At 43.5% G+C, this 16,672-nt stretch overlaps 1 protein-coding gene across 2 annotated transcripts in view; it reads left to right on the forward strand.

Annotated features, from left to right (window-relative positions):
- Positions 1 to 1,476: 1,476 nt before the first annotated feature.
- LOC120308263 (Fanconi anemia group J protein homolog) overlaps positions 1,477 to 16,672 on the forward strand; it is a 41,958-nt gene continuing 26,762 nt past the window's right edge. For both annotated transcript variants that reach the window (XM_039344063.1, XM_039344064.1), the window contains exons 1-6: positions 1,477 to 1,984; positions 3,943 to 4,064; positions 5,914 to 6,037; positions 7,244 to 7,426; positions 8,050 to 8,183; positions 11,445 to 11,570. In XM_039344063.1, the coding sequence (XP_039199997.1) occupies positions 3,972 to 4,064; positions 5,914 to 6,037; positions 7,244 to 7,426; positions 8,050 to 8,183; positions 11,445 to 11,570 (660 nt within the window). In that variant the 5' untranslated portion in view covers positions 1,477 to 1,984; positions 3,943 to 3,971. The remainder of the gene's footprint in view (positions 1,985 to 3,942; positions 4,065 to 5,913; positions 6,038 to 7,243; positions 7,427 to 8,049; positions 8,184 to 11,444; positions 11,571 to 16,672) is intronic.

The following is a 16,672-nucleotide window of genomic DNA, read 5'->3' on the forward strand; positions in this document are numbered from 1 at the left end:
GTCTCTTTTGAATAGTATGTAGTTGGTACTCAAGAGAGCTACAAGTATTCTTGTACTAATTCCATTCCTCTCCACAAGATGTCACTATAAGCTAAGTTATCAAGAGTTGTGTCAAAACCACATCCCATTGACCTTGCTTGTCAGGATTCTGCTGGGAAAGTCACAAATGGTGATCACTTGATCTGGGATGCTAACCCCCCCCCGTAAATAAAGGTAGTCCTTAACTTATGACCACAATTGAGCCCAAAATTTATGTTGCAAAGGGAGACCTTTGTTAAGTGAGTTTTGCCCCCTTTTATGACTTTTCTTGCCTCGTTTGTTAATTGAATTACTGCAGTTCTTAAATTAGTAACAGTTAAGTGAATCTGGTTTGCTCATTGACTTTGCTTGTCAGAAGGTCGCAAAAGAGGATCACATGACTTTGGGCACTGCAACCATCATAAATGTGTCAGTTGTCAAGCACCTGAATGTAAATCATGTGACCATGGGGATGCTGCAAAGGTGGTAAGTGTGAAACATGGTCATGTCACTTTTCAGTGCCGTTGTAACTTTGAATGGTCACTAAATAAACTTGTAAATCAAGGACTACCTCGACCTGCCAGGTGCCAAGCACCCGAATTTTGATCACAGGACTATGAGCGTGCAATCGCAGTTGTCTTAAGTATGGGGACTGGTTGAAAGCCACTTTTTTCAATGCCGTTGTTATCTTCAAAGGGTTGCTAAATGAATGGTTGTAAATCAAGGACTACTTGTATTTATCTGCAGAAAATACTGTTGAAGGAAAAATCTTCACCAGGATCCAGTCCAAGCCGGGAATAATCAAAATGGAGACTGCTTTAGAAAGAAGGTTGTAGTTTATTGAAGAGAGTCAGACAGAAAGATGGCTCTGGGAAAACTGACCACATGTAGCTGTGAGTGGTGGGTTTTTATACCTTCTGGGGCTCTTGAGGTTGTTTGAGGCTTTGTATTTCCTGTGTCATGTACTTTGACCTGGGTCTCTGTGTGCCCTTTTGGTATTGGTGGGTTAATCCTATTATGTTTCCTGTCCTTAGAGTTTGGGTGGGGGTATGTAGATTTTAGGGGGCCTTTGTCTTCCTAATCTCATCAGCTTCTAGCTTCCTGGCTCCAATCTTTCTGAAAGGATTATCACATCTGCATTTCTAAAAGCTGGCCTCTGCTTGGTTTCTGCTTGAGGGGAGAGGAGCTGAGGCTGGTTTCTGTCTTTTTTTAGATCTTATCCATTATTCCTCTGGGGAAATATATTCTGCCCTTTTAATATTCCTCAAAATATTTATTTCTCTGGATTCTTCCCACAATGGATAGAGTCAGAGAGCACAAGTTGTTTGGGGAAAAAAGGCAGGACCTCTGATTACTGTCTTTTAAGACAAAGAGCAAGCACGGGCGGTAGAATAAATCAATGTTTATTGATGGCTGGGGAGTTCTGGGAATTGAAATCTACCCATCTCAAACCTTGGCTGGCTGGGGAATTCTGGGAGTTGAAGTCCACCCAACTCAAACCATGGCTGGCTGGGGAATTCTGAAGTCCACATTGTAATCACACTTTAACCTTCTTCCCATAATCCACTGTCCATCTTGCGCACTCAAAGATCATGAGGCGCTATAGAGTCAGTGTCAAGGGATCAAAGCCTCTACCAGTTCGAAAGACCCTTCATGGTGTTGCGTTAGGGGTCTTCCCCTCAGCCAACTGAATGTGAATTCCTCAAATTCTTGGATTAGCCGGCGGAATTCACGCCAACCCAACAGAAGACCACTAATCTGTCCCCGAAAGCAAGACCGGGAGATCTAGGCCGCGAGGTATCTAAGCAACCGAAGGACACCGGAAGCCGCGCTACCGACGGCTCTCGTTGGCGCTTCCAGCTCACCGCTGATTGGCAGAAAGGCCGGAAGGGGGCGGACGCAGCCGAGGCGGGAAGGAAGGTTCGAAGTCGGAAAAAGCGAGTGAAGAAGCGCTTGGCACCCTGAGGTAACTCTTCTTGCGCGCGCTGGGAAGAGAGGGGCGCGTATTGGTTCCTGCGCGTTTAGATGAGTCCAAAAAGCGGGTGGCTGGCGGGGGGGGGGGAAGAGTACAGCACCTTTCGACTCTTCCATTCCGAAGAGGGGGGGAGATTTGTTTTTAAAGCACGCTCGGATTTTGTGCCTTTCTTTTTCTCTGACATAAAAGGGTTTTTGAAGGATCAAAAAGTGGGGCTTAGGGGAGAAAATAAAATGCCCCCTCCAGCGTTTAGTGAGTCAAAAAGTCTTTTTTCGGGGTGGTGGTGGTGGTGGGTTATTGGAAAGAACCACCATCCCGCAAGTAAAGTTTGCTTTTTTTCGTGCATCAATTCCTTTAAAAAAAATATTCCTAAAATTCCTAAAATTATTCCTAACCTCCATTAGTTATTTAATTTTAATTTTCCATAGTCGGTTCAATTATATTCGAATCGATATATATATGTATGTGTGTGTGTGTATCGATGGCATTAAAAGTATTACTATTATATTATTACTATTAGTGTTATATTTTATCTATCAAATGAGATAAAATGTATATATTTTATCTCATTAGGTAGATAAAATATAATATAGTATAGTATACAATAGATAGTATATCTTAGATAGATAGATATATATACATAGATAGATGTAGGCAGATAGATAGATAGATAGATAGATAGATAGATAGATAGATAGATAGATAGATAGATAGATTCTAATAGTAGGAATAATACTTTTAATGCCATTGAATATCCACATCTGTCTATCCTGGGTCCTTGGGAAGGACTCGGAGAGATGGATAAAAATGCCAAATCCAGTCTAAACATCTGGCTGCGTGTGCGAGAAACCGTGATAATACATTGTATAGGCTGACTACAAATACCAGCATGGCAAAGTAGCAACAATAGTGCATTGGAAGACCTGCAAGAAATACCATTTCTATGCAGATAATCCTCAACTCATAGCGATTCATTTAGTGACCATTTGAAGTTACAATGGCACTGAAGAAAGTCTTACGACAGTTTTTCACTGGGCATTCCTGCAGCAGCACTAAGATAATAGCTTGACTCCTTGTGACTTCACAGATCAAAGCTCTGGGAGTTTCCTTATTAGCGAAGTAGAGGTGGTTTGAACTAGCCTTTCTTCACTTAGGGATGTTGAAATTCTCAGCTGAGAAATTATTTTATTTTATATTTGTTTGTTTGTTTGTATCATGCCTTCAAGTAACTCCAGGCGGCAAATGTATCCAACACATCTTCCTCCTCCTATTTTTATCACAATAACAACCCTCGTTGGTGAGTTGGACCGAGAGGGAGGGACTGACCCAAAGTCACCCAGCTGGATTCACGGCTAAAACAGGACTAGAACTCTCAATCTCCTGGTGATTGGCCCAAGGTCACTGTGATGGTTCCGGCTAACGAAACACTTCAAAGAACTTCCAGGCATTGATTTCCCTAAAAGTCTTTTATTGCTTCAAAATGTCGGCACAGGCATAACGGAAGGTTTATTCTAAAGCCTTTATTACCAGTGTTACAAACTGACGGCACATCATGGAGGTTTATGCCAGAATCTGAATTCCTCTTGCTGGCATCTAACTTTTTTTGCTAAATCCCTCTCTTTTCTCTGTCATCTGAATTAACTCTAAAAATACCAGACAGTTCTGCATATTTTGTCAAAGCAAGAATATTCAATATTAGCAGCGTTGACAGTCACCCAAACAGCTCTCATGGTTAAGGCAGGACTAGAACTCACTGTCTCCCGGTGATTGGACCAAGGTTTTCATGTCTAAGGTGGGGCTAGAAATCTCAGTTTCCTGGTGATTGGCCCAAGGTCACCCAAACAGCTCTCCTGATGATTGGCCAAAGTCATCCAGTGGACTTTCAAGTCTGAGGTGGGATTGAAATTCAGAGGTTTATAATTTAAAACACTGCTTCTTTTTTCTTGAAGGTGGATTGTCCTGAAAAGTCAACGTGATTATGGCATTACAAACATCAGAATACACCATTGGTGGAGTGAAAATTATCTTCCCTTGTAAGGCTTATCCATCACAGCTTGCTATGATGAATGCAGTAAGTCTGTAAAGCAATGATTTTACAACAGTGATTGTAAGGTTATGCTTAAGTCTTTGCAGCAATGTTTCTTAACCTTGGTAACTTAAATGTGGACTTGAACTCCCAGAATTTGAAAAGTTGAGAGAAGAGCAACTAAGATAGTAATAGTAGTAAAGTTGGAAGGGACCTTGGAGGTCATCTAGTCCAACCCCCTGCTCAGGCAGGACACCCTACACCATTTTGGACAAATGGCTGTCCAGTCTCTTCTTAAAAGCTTCCAGTGTTGGAGCATTCACTGCTTCTGGAGGCAGGTTGTTCCACTGATTAATTGTTCTCACTGTCAGGAAGTTTCTCCTTAGTTCTAGGTTGCTTCTCTCCTTGATTAGTTTCCACCCGTTGCTTCTTGTCCTGCCTTCAGGTGCTTTGGAAAATAGCTTAATAACTTAATGATTAAAGGCCTGGAGACTAAAGCATATGAAGAGCAGTTGCAGGAATTGGGTATGGCCAGTCTAGAGAACTGAAGGTCTAGGGGGTACATGATAGCAATGTTCCAGTATTTGAGGGGCTGCCACAAAAGAAGAGGGAGTCAACTTATTTTCCAAAGTACCAGAAGTAAGGACATGAAACAATGGATGGAAACTAATCAAGGAGAGAAGCAACCTGGAATTAAGGAGAAACTTCCTAACAGTGAGAACAATTAACCAGTGGAACAGCTGGCCTCCAGAAGTTGTGGGCCCTCCATCACTGGAGGCTTTTATGAAAAAACTGGACAGCCACCTATCTGAAAGGGTATAGGGTCTCCTGCTAGAGCAGAGCAATTTTGGTCACCACCATGTAAAAAATGTTGGAGTCTCTGGAAAGAGTGCAGAGAACAGCAACAAAGATGATCAGGAGACTGGAGGCTAAAACATATAATGAACGGTTGCTGGAATTGGGTATGTCTAGTTTAATGAAGAGAAGGACGAGGGGGGACAGGATAGCAGTCTTCCAATATCTCAGGGGCTGCCCCAAAGAAGAAGGAATCAAGCTATTCTCCAAGGCAGAACAAGAAGCAATGGATGGAAACTCATCAAGGAGAGAAGCAACCTAGAACTAAGGAGAAACTTCCTGACAGTTAGGGTTGGACTAGATGACCTCCAAGGTACCTTCTTTCTCTATTCCAATTGATTGAATTGTTAGATCCATGCAGCTGGCCAGCCTGCTGGATGGGGAATTCTAGGAGTTGAAGTCCACACTTTTAAAAATTGCCAAGATTGAGAAACACCGCTTAATAGTTCGTTGCAAATCAGGATTTTCTCCAGCTTCCCTGAATTTTTTTTGTCTTTCAACTTTTAAAATATTTGCTTGGTGCTGTTTTTTTTTTAAAGCAACAGGATTAAATTCAAAATTTTTAAATCAGTGAAAATTATTAGCCCCATTTTGTGACCTTTTTTTGCTGCGGTTGTTAAGTGAATCACAGCAGTTGTTAAGTGAATTACATGATTGCTAAGCAAATCTGGCTTGCTTCATTACTTTATTGGTTGGAAGCTGGCTGGGAAAGTTACAAATGATGAGCACATGATCCCAAGATGATGCAGGCAATTCAAATTAGAAATGAAAAGTTTTTAATATTGGTTGGGGAGTCAGGATCCAACATGTCTCACTGAGTAGAAATGGTTTTTTTCCATTGAAATTCCATGTTTTAAAGTAGATGGCCACCTACATTGTTCTTCAAATTCAGTTCTGCAATGAATGAAATTAGGGGAATAGTTTGAAAGCAACAGGTAAATCAGATTTTCAGGGTTTTTTTAGTTGCCGTCTTACAGCACAAAAAAACCAACAACAGCAGCTAGTTTTTCATGCTGGTAAAAATTCATCTCCTTTGCAGATTGTGAAGGGGCTGAGCTCCAAGCAACACTGCCTGCTGGAGAGTCCCACAGGAAGTGGAAAGAGCTTGGCGCTGCTCTGCTCTGCGCTGGCCTGGCAGCAGTCCCTTTATGGTGAGGCCTTAGGTAGGCCAGCTTGAGCCCATCAAGACTCTGCTGTTGGCTTCATTTTCCCTGCTAAAATGTCTATTTATCCATATATATCCATCCATCCATCTAACCATATGTATCCGTCCATTATCTCTCTCTCTCTCTCCATTATCCATCCCTACCCATTATCGCTCTCTCTCTCTCCATTATCCATCCCTACCCATTATCGCTCTCTCTCTCTCCATTATCCATCCATCCCTATCCATTCTCTCTCTCTCTCTTTCTCTCTCTCTCCATTATCCACCCATCCATATCCATTCTCTCTCTCTCTCTCTCTCTCTCTCCATTATCCATCCATCCCTATCCATTATCTTTCTCTCTCCATTATCCATCCATCCCTATCCATTATCTCTCTCCATTATCTATCCATCCCTATCCATTATCTCTGTCTATCCATCAATCCATTATTTATCCATTTTCTATTCATATATTCATTATCCACCCATCCTTATCTATCTATCTATCTATCCATATATTCATTATCCATCCATCCCTATCCATTATATCTATCTATCTATCTATCTATCTATCTATCTATCTATCTATCTATCTTTCTATCTATCTATCTATCCATTATATAGCTATGTGTCCATCCATGTATGTATGTATGTATCTATCTATCTAACTAACTATCCATCCATATATTCATTATCTATCCATCCATCCATCTAGCTAGCTAGCTATCTTATTTAAAAACTGTCTATCTCCCTCACAGAATAAAATATTAAAAGCATAAAAACAGTATATAAAATTTAAAAGAGGCTGTTAAAAATTGATTAAAGGTGGGAGGGGAAGAGCTTTCAGGTTGCTAGCAGTTGTGCCCTTTTTTGCCACCGTCGTTAAGCAAATCACTGCAGTTGTGAAGCAAACCACACGGTTCTTAAGTAAATCTTCCTTACCCCATTGACTTTGCTTGTTGGAAGCTGGCTGGGAATGTTACAATTGGTGATGATATGTTCCTTGGATGCTGCAACCATCGTAAATACAGGCTGATTGCCAAGTGCCCCAATTTTGATCATGTGATCCTGGGGATGCTGCAACAATTGTAGGTTTGAAAAAAACTGTCATAAATTCACCTTTTTCAAGCCCATTGTAATTTGAATGGTCATTAAACAAATGGTTGTAACTCAAGAATTACCTGTATTTTTTTTTTTAAAAAAAAAAAACTTGTCTGCTCTTTAGATAAACCGCTGGATGACTCAAAAGAATGCAAGAAGACTGGGGCTTTGAAACCGTGCCGCTGCCCATGCCATGCTAAATCGTCTGGTCAGGATCTACAAGGAGGCAGCCAAAGCACATCTTCTTTCTTCCCCAACCATGCAACAGAGACCTCACCAGGCAGTGGAAGTAGCTCATTCAACAAAGGTATTGTCTTATCTGAGGGGCTTTTAAGGACACCACCCTCATTTATAACAGAATAACAGAGTGGGAAGGGACATTGGAGGTCATCTAGTCCAACCCTCTGGTCAGGCAGGAAACCCTATACCATTTCAGACAAATGGCTGTCCAGTCTCTTCTTAAAAACCTCCAGTGTTGGAGCATTCACCGCTTCTGGAGGCAGGTTGTTCCACTGGCTAATTGTTCTCACTGTCAGGAAGTTTCTCCTTAGTTCTAGATTGCTTCTCTCTTTGATTAGTTTCCATCCGTTCATTGCTTCTTGTCCTGCCTTCAGGAGCTTTGGAGAATAGCTTGACTCCCTCTTCTTTGGGGCAGCCCCTGAGATACTGGAAGACTGCTCTTATGTCCCCCCTTATCCTTCTCTTCGTTATACTAGACAGACCCAATTCCAGCAACCGTTCCTTATATGTTTTAGCCTCCAGACCTCTAATCATCTTTGTTGCTCTTCTCTGTACTCTTTCTAGAGTCTCCACAAGTTCTCCATTTTTATTTCCTTCTTACCTGCCGGGTTGTGTTTTTCTGTTGAATTAGGATGTTTATAAAATTGTTTTCTGTTTCACAGACTCCCTTTGATGTAATTGTTATTGCAGAAAGCCTCTCACGAACGACATTGGCTTCAAAACTGTCTGCCAAACAGCAAGCCTCGTCCCATGAAGAAGACGACAGCGACAACGATTTCAAAGTAGAAAGGAAGAGGATTCGTTCACTCGAAGCAGAGAACCAGGTTGGCAAAAACGTATACAGGCAGTCCCCATCTTACAACCATTAGTTTAGTGAGCGTTCGAAGTTACAGTTGCCACTAAGACAAGTGGCCTCTGGCTATTTTGCACATGACGGTTGCAGCATGCCTTTGGGCACGTGATCAAAATGCAATCACTTTAGCAACTGTTTCATATTTACGATGCTTGCAGTGTCCCAGGGTGTTTATATAGAATAAAGCTGGAAGGGACCTTGGAGGTCTTCTAGTCCAGCCCCCCGCTTAAGCAGGAGAACCTACACCATCTCAGACAGGTGATTGTCTATCTTTTCTTAAAGATCTCCAGTGATGGGGTGCCTACGATTTCTGGAGGCCAGCTGTTCCACTGGTTGATTGTCCTCACTGTCAGGAAGTTTCTCCTTAAATCCAGGTTGCTTCTCTCCTTGGTCAATTCCCAGCCATTGTTTCTCGTCTTTCCCTCTGGTGCTGTGGTACACAACGTGACCCCCTCTTTTTTGTGGCAGCCCCTCAGATACTGGAACACTGCTATCATGTCTCCCCTATTCTTCTCTTTAGACTGGCCAAACCCAAGTCCCGCAGCCATTCTTCGTATGTTTTAGTCTTAGTTGATCATCTTAGTTGCTCTTCTCTGAATTTTTTCTAAACTCTCAACATCTTTTTTGTGATATGGTGACCAAAACTGGCTTCAGTATTCCAGATGTGGTCTCACTAGGGATTTGTAAAGCGGTACTAATACTTCGCGTGATCTTGATTTTATGCCTCTGTTTATACAACCCAGGATTGTATTAGCCTTTTGGGTTGCTGCCGCACACGGCTGGCTCATAGTCAAGTGATTGTCCGCTAGGATTCCAAGGTCCCTCTCACAGTTACTGACTCACAACAATTCGTTTACCAATCTGGTTACGAGTACTGGTTATAAATACTAAACACCTCTGGAGTGGCAGAACAGCGAAGAACATCTCCCATTGTGCCAGCTTTTCAACCTCTTCCTCTTCAGACCTTTCTCTCCATGCCACAGCCTGCGATGTGCTCCTTGGGGCAAAAAGAGACCTTTTTCCCAGTGGCCGTTGTGCTTTTTGCAGGGACATCACCTCTTGAGGCACAGTGGCTCAGTGGCTGAATGACGCTGGAGATGGTTTCTGCTCCAGCGGTTTGACTCCTAGCACAGTGTGGCAGGGTGAGCTCCCATCCTTTGCCTCAGCGTCTGTCCACCTAACAGTTCGAAAGCATGTTCTCTGTGAGTAGATAAATAGGTACCACTTCAGCGGGGAGGCAAGTTGGTGCTCTGTGTAGGCAGTCAGTGTTATGGTTCCGGCTAATGAAACATTTCAAAGAACTTCCAGGCATTGATTTTCCTAAAAGTCTTTTATTGTTACAAAATGTCGGCACAGGCACAACGGAGGGATGCTAGGATCTAAGTTCTCTTCCTCTGAGCAGTTAAATTATCAGCGTGTTCCCTCCCTAAATTAGCCGTCATATCTCACATTATCCAATTAGTGCGAAGGTCATAGGTTTTCTTCCTCTTTCTTTCCCGGGCTTTACCCCCATCCCCCTTCTGCTCTGTTTTAACCCCATAAATACCAGACAGTTCTGCATATTGTCAAAAGCAAGAATATACAATATTTGCAGCGTTGACATCCGCCCCCCTCCCCCCTTACAAGAAGGACAGATCCTGTAAAGTAAACAAAAGCATATGTTAAGGGTTATCTTTCGCTTTGTTGGGGCGTTTCATATGAAACCTTTTGACCAATCTGTCAGCTTTCACTTTGCTGGCTTTCACCCAGGTGGCTTCAGACAACGGGTATCCTTTCCATTGGATTAGGTACTGCAATTTCCCTGTAAAAATTCTAGAATCAAGAATACGTTTTACTTCATTGTGGGTCTGTCCCGCGACTACGAGGGGCCCAGGCGCCTTCTTCGGAGGAGGTCTTAAAGTGGAGCCCCGATAAGGCTTCAACAAGCTACAATGGAAAACTGAGTGAATTTTCCCCCCAAAGTCTAGGGAGTTTTAGTTCTACTGTAACCGGGTTGATGATCCTTACTATGGGGAAAGGCCCCAAGAATTTTGATCCCAATTTCTTGCTGGGCAATTTGAGGCGTAGATATTTAGTTGACAGTCAGATTCCTGCCCGCTAGGAACCTTCCCGGTTGCGGTGCCTGTTTGCGAGGTGGCTCCAGGGAAGGTAGCGGACCTTGGGAAACGTTGCGGGAAGATCTGCTTGTGTTTCTTTCTGGTGTGAAGCCAGTTCACCCTCCTTGGGAAGCGCACGAACGTTTCCTAGAACAGCCAGAACGGGACAACTCAAGCCGCCACGGGACAACTTGCCACGGTCAACTTGCTGCAGGACAGCTCGCTGCGGGACAGTTCAACAATTCAATTTAATTATCTAAAACAGTTAAATTGTTTTATTTTTTGTCATTCGCGTTCCATTTCGTCCCTCCCTTGGCGCCCTTTCTTTAGCGATTCTGTTCCGCCATTTCCTCGATACTAGTGTAATTCTTGTTCCGTGGCACATTGTCCTGTGGCAAGGTGGCCATGGTGAGTTCGCAGTTAGTTAGAGTGCAGTACTGCAGGCCACTTTAGCTGACTGTGTTCAGCAAGTCAGCGGTTCAAATCTCACCGGCTCAAGGTTGACTCAGCCGTCCATCCTTCCGGGGTAGGTAAAATGAGGATCCAGATTGTTGGGGGCAATGTAAAATATATATATACACATTGCTTACTGGTGTACACCGCTTAGGGCAGTGGTTCTCAACCTGTGGGTCGGGACCCCATTTGGGGTCGAACGACCATTTCACGGGGGTCGCCAAACAACGCAGTCCGCCATTTTTTTCCCCTTTTCTTTGGCCACGCCCCTGGCACCCAGTGATGTATAAGTGGTTGGGGGTCACCACAACATGGGGAACTGTATTATGGGGTCGCGGCATTAGAAAGGTTGAGAACCACTGGCTTAGAGAGTGCTTGCACTTAAAGCGGTATATAAGTCTCATAAATAAATAAATAAATAAAATAAAATTGGCTGTGGTTAATTGGCAGCCAAGCTACTATTCTGCAATTGCATTGGGGTCTCCTGGCTACTGTAACAACACCATAGGTTAATAACAACAACAAACTTCATCTCTTCAATTCTCCTAGCCCTCTGTTGCTGTTTCTCTTTCTAATAACTTGTCTTTATTAGAAAAAACACTTTATTTGGGGAGGGAAAAAAAAACATTGATTTGTAGACTTTTAGCCTTCTGAATTCAAAGGCATGTTTGCGTGGCTTATAGGCGAGAAAGCGATATCGGCTGGCCACAGGAACCCAGCTGGTGGATGCTTTGGAAGTTCACGAACAGCGGAAAAATGGGGAATTGACTGTGACTCTTGGGAAAAGTGATCCTTCCTCACTTAAAACCGTAAGTACAGTAATACTAAGATTTATTTTATTTTATTTTTAAAAAAAAGACGTATTGCATCGGTTTGGAAGAGCTCAGAATTAAGCTATGTGAAAAGATTGCTTGGATTTTGCCTCCTAGTCTAGTTACAGGTAGTCCTTGACCAGTGGTGGGATTCAAATACCTGAACAACTTGTTCTCTGCGTGGACACCACTTCCGGAAGTCCGTTCTGAATTGGGGAGGCCTCCCAGACCCAGAACGGCCCACCGGAAGTGCGTGGATGCCACTTCCATTGGGCTGTTCTGGGCCTGGAAGGCCTCCCCGGATCAGAACAGACTTCCGGAAGTGGCGTCCATGCACTTCCGGCGGTCCTTTCTGGGCCTTGCGAAAAAGGGCTAGGGCATCAGCTGATTCAACGAAGTCAACAAAAAATTAGCTACCGGTTCTATTGAACCGATGCAAACCGGCTGAATCTCACCACTGTTCTTGACTTACAACTATTCAAGTTATGACAGATTCCCCAAAGTTATGATGCCTCTCCCTGTCACTTGATTACATTTCGGGTGATTGATTGATTGATTTTTTGTGTGTGTTGCGTAACCAACCACCCATCTCCCTCAGACAGATTGTTTGTTTATTTATTTATGAAATTTATATGCTGCCCTTCTTGCTAATCCGAAGTGACCTTCGCTTCTGGTTTTTGGCAAAAATGCCCCAGAGCGAACAAGGGCTTTGCTTAATGACCATAGCATTCATTTAACAACTGCTTCAAAAAGATCATAAAATCGGGTCTCTTATGTGGATGACCCCTTTATAGCCATCGTGACTTACTAAGGTAATGAGCAGGCTCCGGTACAGTGGTAAATTGAAGACTACAGATAGTTCTCCACTTACAACAATTTGTTTAGTGACCGCTCAAAGTTACACTACCAAAGGTGACTTTTCACACTTAACAACCGTTGCAGCATCCCCATGGTGTCTGACCAAAATTTCAGATGCTTGGCAAATGACTCAGATTTATGACGTTCACACTGTCCCAGCGGTCATGTAATCATTTTTTTGCGACCTTATGGGAAGCAAAGTCAATGGGGAAGCTAGATTCACTTAACATCCCGGTCACTAACTTAAGAATTGCAGTGATTCACAACTATGGTAAGAGAAGTCATAAAATGGGGCAAAATTCACTTAACCACTGTCTTGTTTAGCAACAGAAATTTTGGACTGTATTGTGGTCCTTAGTCAAGGACTATCTGTAGTGCTTTAAAACCGAGATGCGCTTTTGGCTGTGTTCAGCCTGGCATACTTTACAGACATTCTGGCTGAAATTTTATGCTTTCTGTTTTCTTCTCCCTACTCTCTTGTTTCTGTTTCTCTGAGTCAGATATTTGTACTTTCCTTCATCTCTTATCTTTTTTGAAAGTATGGAAAGGTTTTCACAAATTGAGCCTGGAGCAGCTCCTATTGCTACCCTCCTTCCCCCCCCCCAAACTGGCTCAGTGCTACCTGTCAGAATTTGAGATGTACACCTCTAGAATGAAGGGGGCCTCTGAGATTCAAATGGTCTGACTCTGTCACGATAATGATTTAAAAGCTAACCAGCTGATGTAAGATGTTGCAATGATGGGAATGACTCAGCAGGGTCTGTGTCCCTTTAAGAGCCTGAGTATAAAAGGGAGGCTTTGCGCTGGAGTCTCTCTCTCTCTCTCTCTCTCTCTCTCTCTCTCTCTCTCTCTCTCTCTCTCTCTCTCGTTTCCTGCTGTAACTGTAGATCTGCTGTATTACCACATGTATGTTTTTTCTGGGTGTATGATATTGTAGATAGTGTAAGATAAACCACCATTTCATATAGACCACTGTTTACTATGCTTACTCCTGGGTTACCTTGCACAATAAGACTGTGCACGCTCCGACAGACTCTACTAGTCCACGTAGTCCTTGACTTATGACTGGTCACTTAGCAACTGTTTGAAATTACAATGGACCTACCTTTGGGGTTCCCATTGCATGGATTTGAAGATCCAGAGGTCAGCCCCCCCTCCCCCCTGTGGTGACATGGCTGAAGTCCAGGCTTGGCCTGGTGGCTGCATTTACAGTTGTGTACACCATCCTGCACTCACATGACCGTATTTTACGACGGTCTTGATGAAAACTGGCATTTTTGCTTTGGGGCCTTTGATTCGCTTAATGACCTTGACATTTGCTTAGTGACTCCAGCATTCACTTAACGACCGTAGTGTTTGCTTATTCATCACTGCAAAAGAGCCCTAAGATCCTTTACGACCATTACAACTTACGAATCTGTATTTTAAAAGGACTACCTGTATTTTAAAACAGGGGTCCCCAACCCCTGGTCCGTGGACCAGTACCGGGCCATGGCATGCCAGCAACCGGTCCGCACAAACAAGGAAAGCCCCATCCACAGAATGCAGGCAGTACACAAAACCATGCACCAAATGAAATTCAAAATGAAATTCAATGGTGAAAAAAGCAAGGTTCTACATTTAGGCAAGAAAAAACAAATGCACAGCATAGGTGGCACCATGCTCAATAGTAGCAACTGTGAGAGGGACCTCGGAGTCCTAGTAGACAATCACCTAAATATGAGCCAGCAGTGTGCTGCAGCTGCCAAAAAGGCCAACACAGTGCTAGGCTGCATTAACAGAGGGATAGAATCAAGATCACGTGAAGTATTAATGCCACTCTGCAATGCCTTGGTAAGGGCACACTTGGAATACTGCATCCAGTTTTGGTCACCACGATCTAAAAAAGATGTTGAGACTCTAGAAAGAGTACAGAGAAGAGCAACAAAGATGATTAGGGGACTGGAGGCTGAAACATATAAGGAACGGTTGCTAGAATTGGGTATGTCTAGTTTAATGAAGAGAAGGACAAGGGGGGGACATGATAGCAGTATTCCAATATCTCAGGGGCTGCCATAAAGAAGAGGGAATTAAGCTATTTTCCAAAGCGCCTGAAGGCAGGACAAGAAGCAACGGATGGAAACTAATCAAGGAGAGAAGCAACCTAGAACTAAGGAGAAACTTCCTGACAGTGAGAACAATTAATCAGTGGAACAACCTGCCTTCAGAAGCGGTGAATGCTCCAACACTGGAAGTTTTTAAGAAGAGACTGGACAGCCATTTATCCGAAATGGTGTAGGGTTTCCTGCCTGAGCAGGGGATTGGACTAGATGACCTCCAAGGTCCCTTCCAACTTTACTATTATTATTATTATGTCCACGGAAAAACCTCTCTCCCTGGTGCCCCAAAGGTTGGGGACCTCTGTTTTAAAAGGCCCTGAACACTTGGCTCTTCACCCAGACTTTTAGTATGGATGACTGACCTCCCCCCTTCCCCCCCCCTTTTCCTTGTAAAACCATCCAGAGTCACTGGATGTCAGGTGATGCAATTGTTAACTTGGATCTGAACATATACTACTATGCTGATATATTACATCTTCTTAGGAGGTTCTTGGACAGAACTTGATGTGTATGAAGGCCTTCATCAGCTAAAGAACAGGCAGCTGTGATTTCATATTTTTGTACTCCTTATAACAATATGTCCCTAAAATGCTACCATCTAAGGAGAAAAGAAAGATGTTAAAATATCTTAAGCTCAAGGAATGGACAGCAATTGTAGAGATACGTTTCTGCCTGCGGAATTAATCAGGCCACTTATTGTTTATGTGTTTTTTTTAAAAAAATCTTCAAGATTTCTTTTGCCATAGTTAACAGTGGCACCCCTAGAAGAAATTAGGTAGCAATTTCTTAGAAAGTTACGTTTTGGGGTCTTGAGGTTTTATATGGCAATGTTTTTCAAACTTGGCAATTTTAAGATACGCAGATTCAATTCTCCACTGGGGAATTCTGGGAGTTGAAGTCCACGTGTTTTCAAGTTGCCAAGTTTGAAAAGCATTTTTTTTTTCCTCTTCCTAGGGCACTTCAGGATGGCAAAATGCCTGGGCAATTTTGGATAACAGTTTACAAGCTGTTTTACAGAAGCAGTTAGAAATCCATTCCGCCAAGCAACAGAGCCTCAGAAACATTAAGAAACAGTCTGAAGATCAGCCACAAAGTTATTAGAAAAAAAAAACAACAACTCCAGCCATGAGCAAAAAAGTGTAATTCAAGAGAATCAGACTCCAGGGGTTACAAAGGTCACGGATTGGAACCCCAGAGTAGCTAATTCAGACCCAAATGCTGTTGGTTTTTTTGCATGCATTGGCTCTGCTTCTTTAATGTTTTTGCTTTTTGAGACGCTCTTAGACTCAGCTGTTAATCCTTGGAGATTAACCAAAAAAGGACTGTTTGTGTGTGCGAATAAACCCATTAATCCCTAGTAAAGTTTTCCAGCAATTTGGTGACCCTAGACCTACTTAACCATTCCATCTTAATCTTTTTGAGGTTTTGTTCAGGGTCAGGCTGGGAATCAGAAGCCCTGTCCCCTCAATGGTTCAGATCTTCTTGACATTGTGTCTCCCGAGGACTTGGGCCTTTGGGATGGCGGTCTAATTCATCCACTGGAAGGTCTAAGACAGTGATGGTGAACCTTTTAGAGCAGTGGTTCTCAACCTTTTTAATGCCGCGACCCCCAACCGATCATAAGCCGAGGACTACTCAACCGGTCATAAGTCGAGGGCTACTCAACTGGTGCAGCACCCTTTGCAGAATGGGACTTTTGGCGGGCTCAGCAGGGCAGAGACAGCCTGGACAATTCCTATTGGCTTTTGAAAGCCAATAGAATTAGACTCTATTCAAGAGAGTCTATTCTATTGGCTTTCAAAAGCCAATAGAATAAAAGGGAGTAGCACAGCTAAGGAAAAGGGGGGGAAAATGGCGGACTGTGTTGTTTGGCGACCCCCGTGAAATAGTTGTTCGACCCCAAAGGGGGTCCCGACCCACAGGTTGAGAACCACTGTTTTAGAGACCCAAGTGCCCCAAAACTGTCCCGCCCCCAGCCCACCCCCGCTCCACTCCCTGCCCCGCCCACTCCACCCCTGCTCTGCCCCGCCCCCCACCCGCCCACAGAGCCACCCACCGCAGATCGCCCAGGTGGCCCTGCAATGCCATGGTGGCCACGCCCTCCGCCCATGCCCCGGGGCATCATCTCTGCGCAACAGGGCA

This window comes from Crotalus tigris, unplaced genomic scaffold, assembly GCF_016545835.1.
Source record: "Crotalus tigris isolate CLP2741 ecotype Arizona unplaced genomic scaffold, ASM1654583v1 scf7180000017889.104525, whole genome shotgun sequence".
In the NCBI taxonomy this organism is placed as follows: domain Eukaryota; kingdom Metazoa; phylum Chordata; class Lepidosauria; order Squamata; family Viperidae; genus Crotalus; species Crotalus tigris.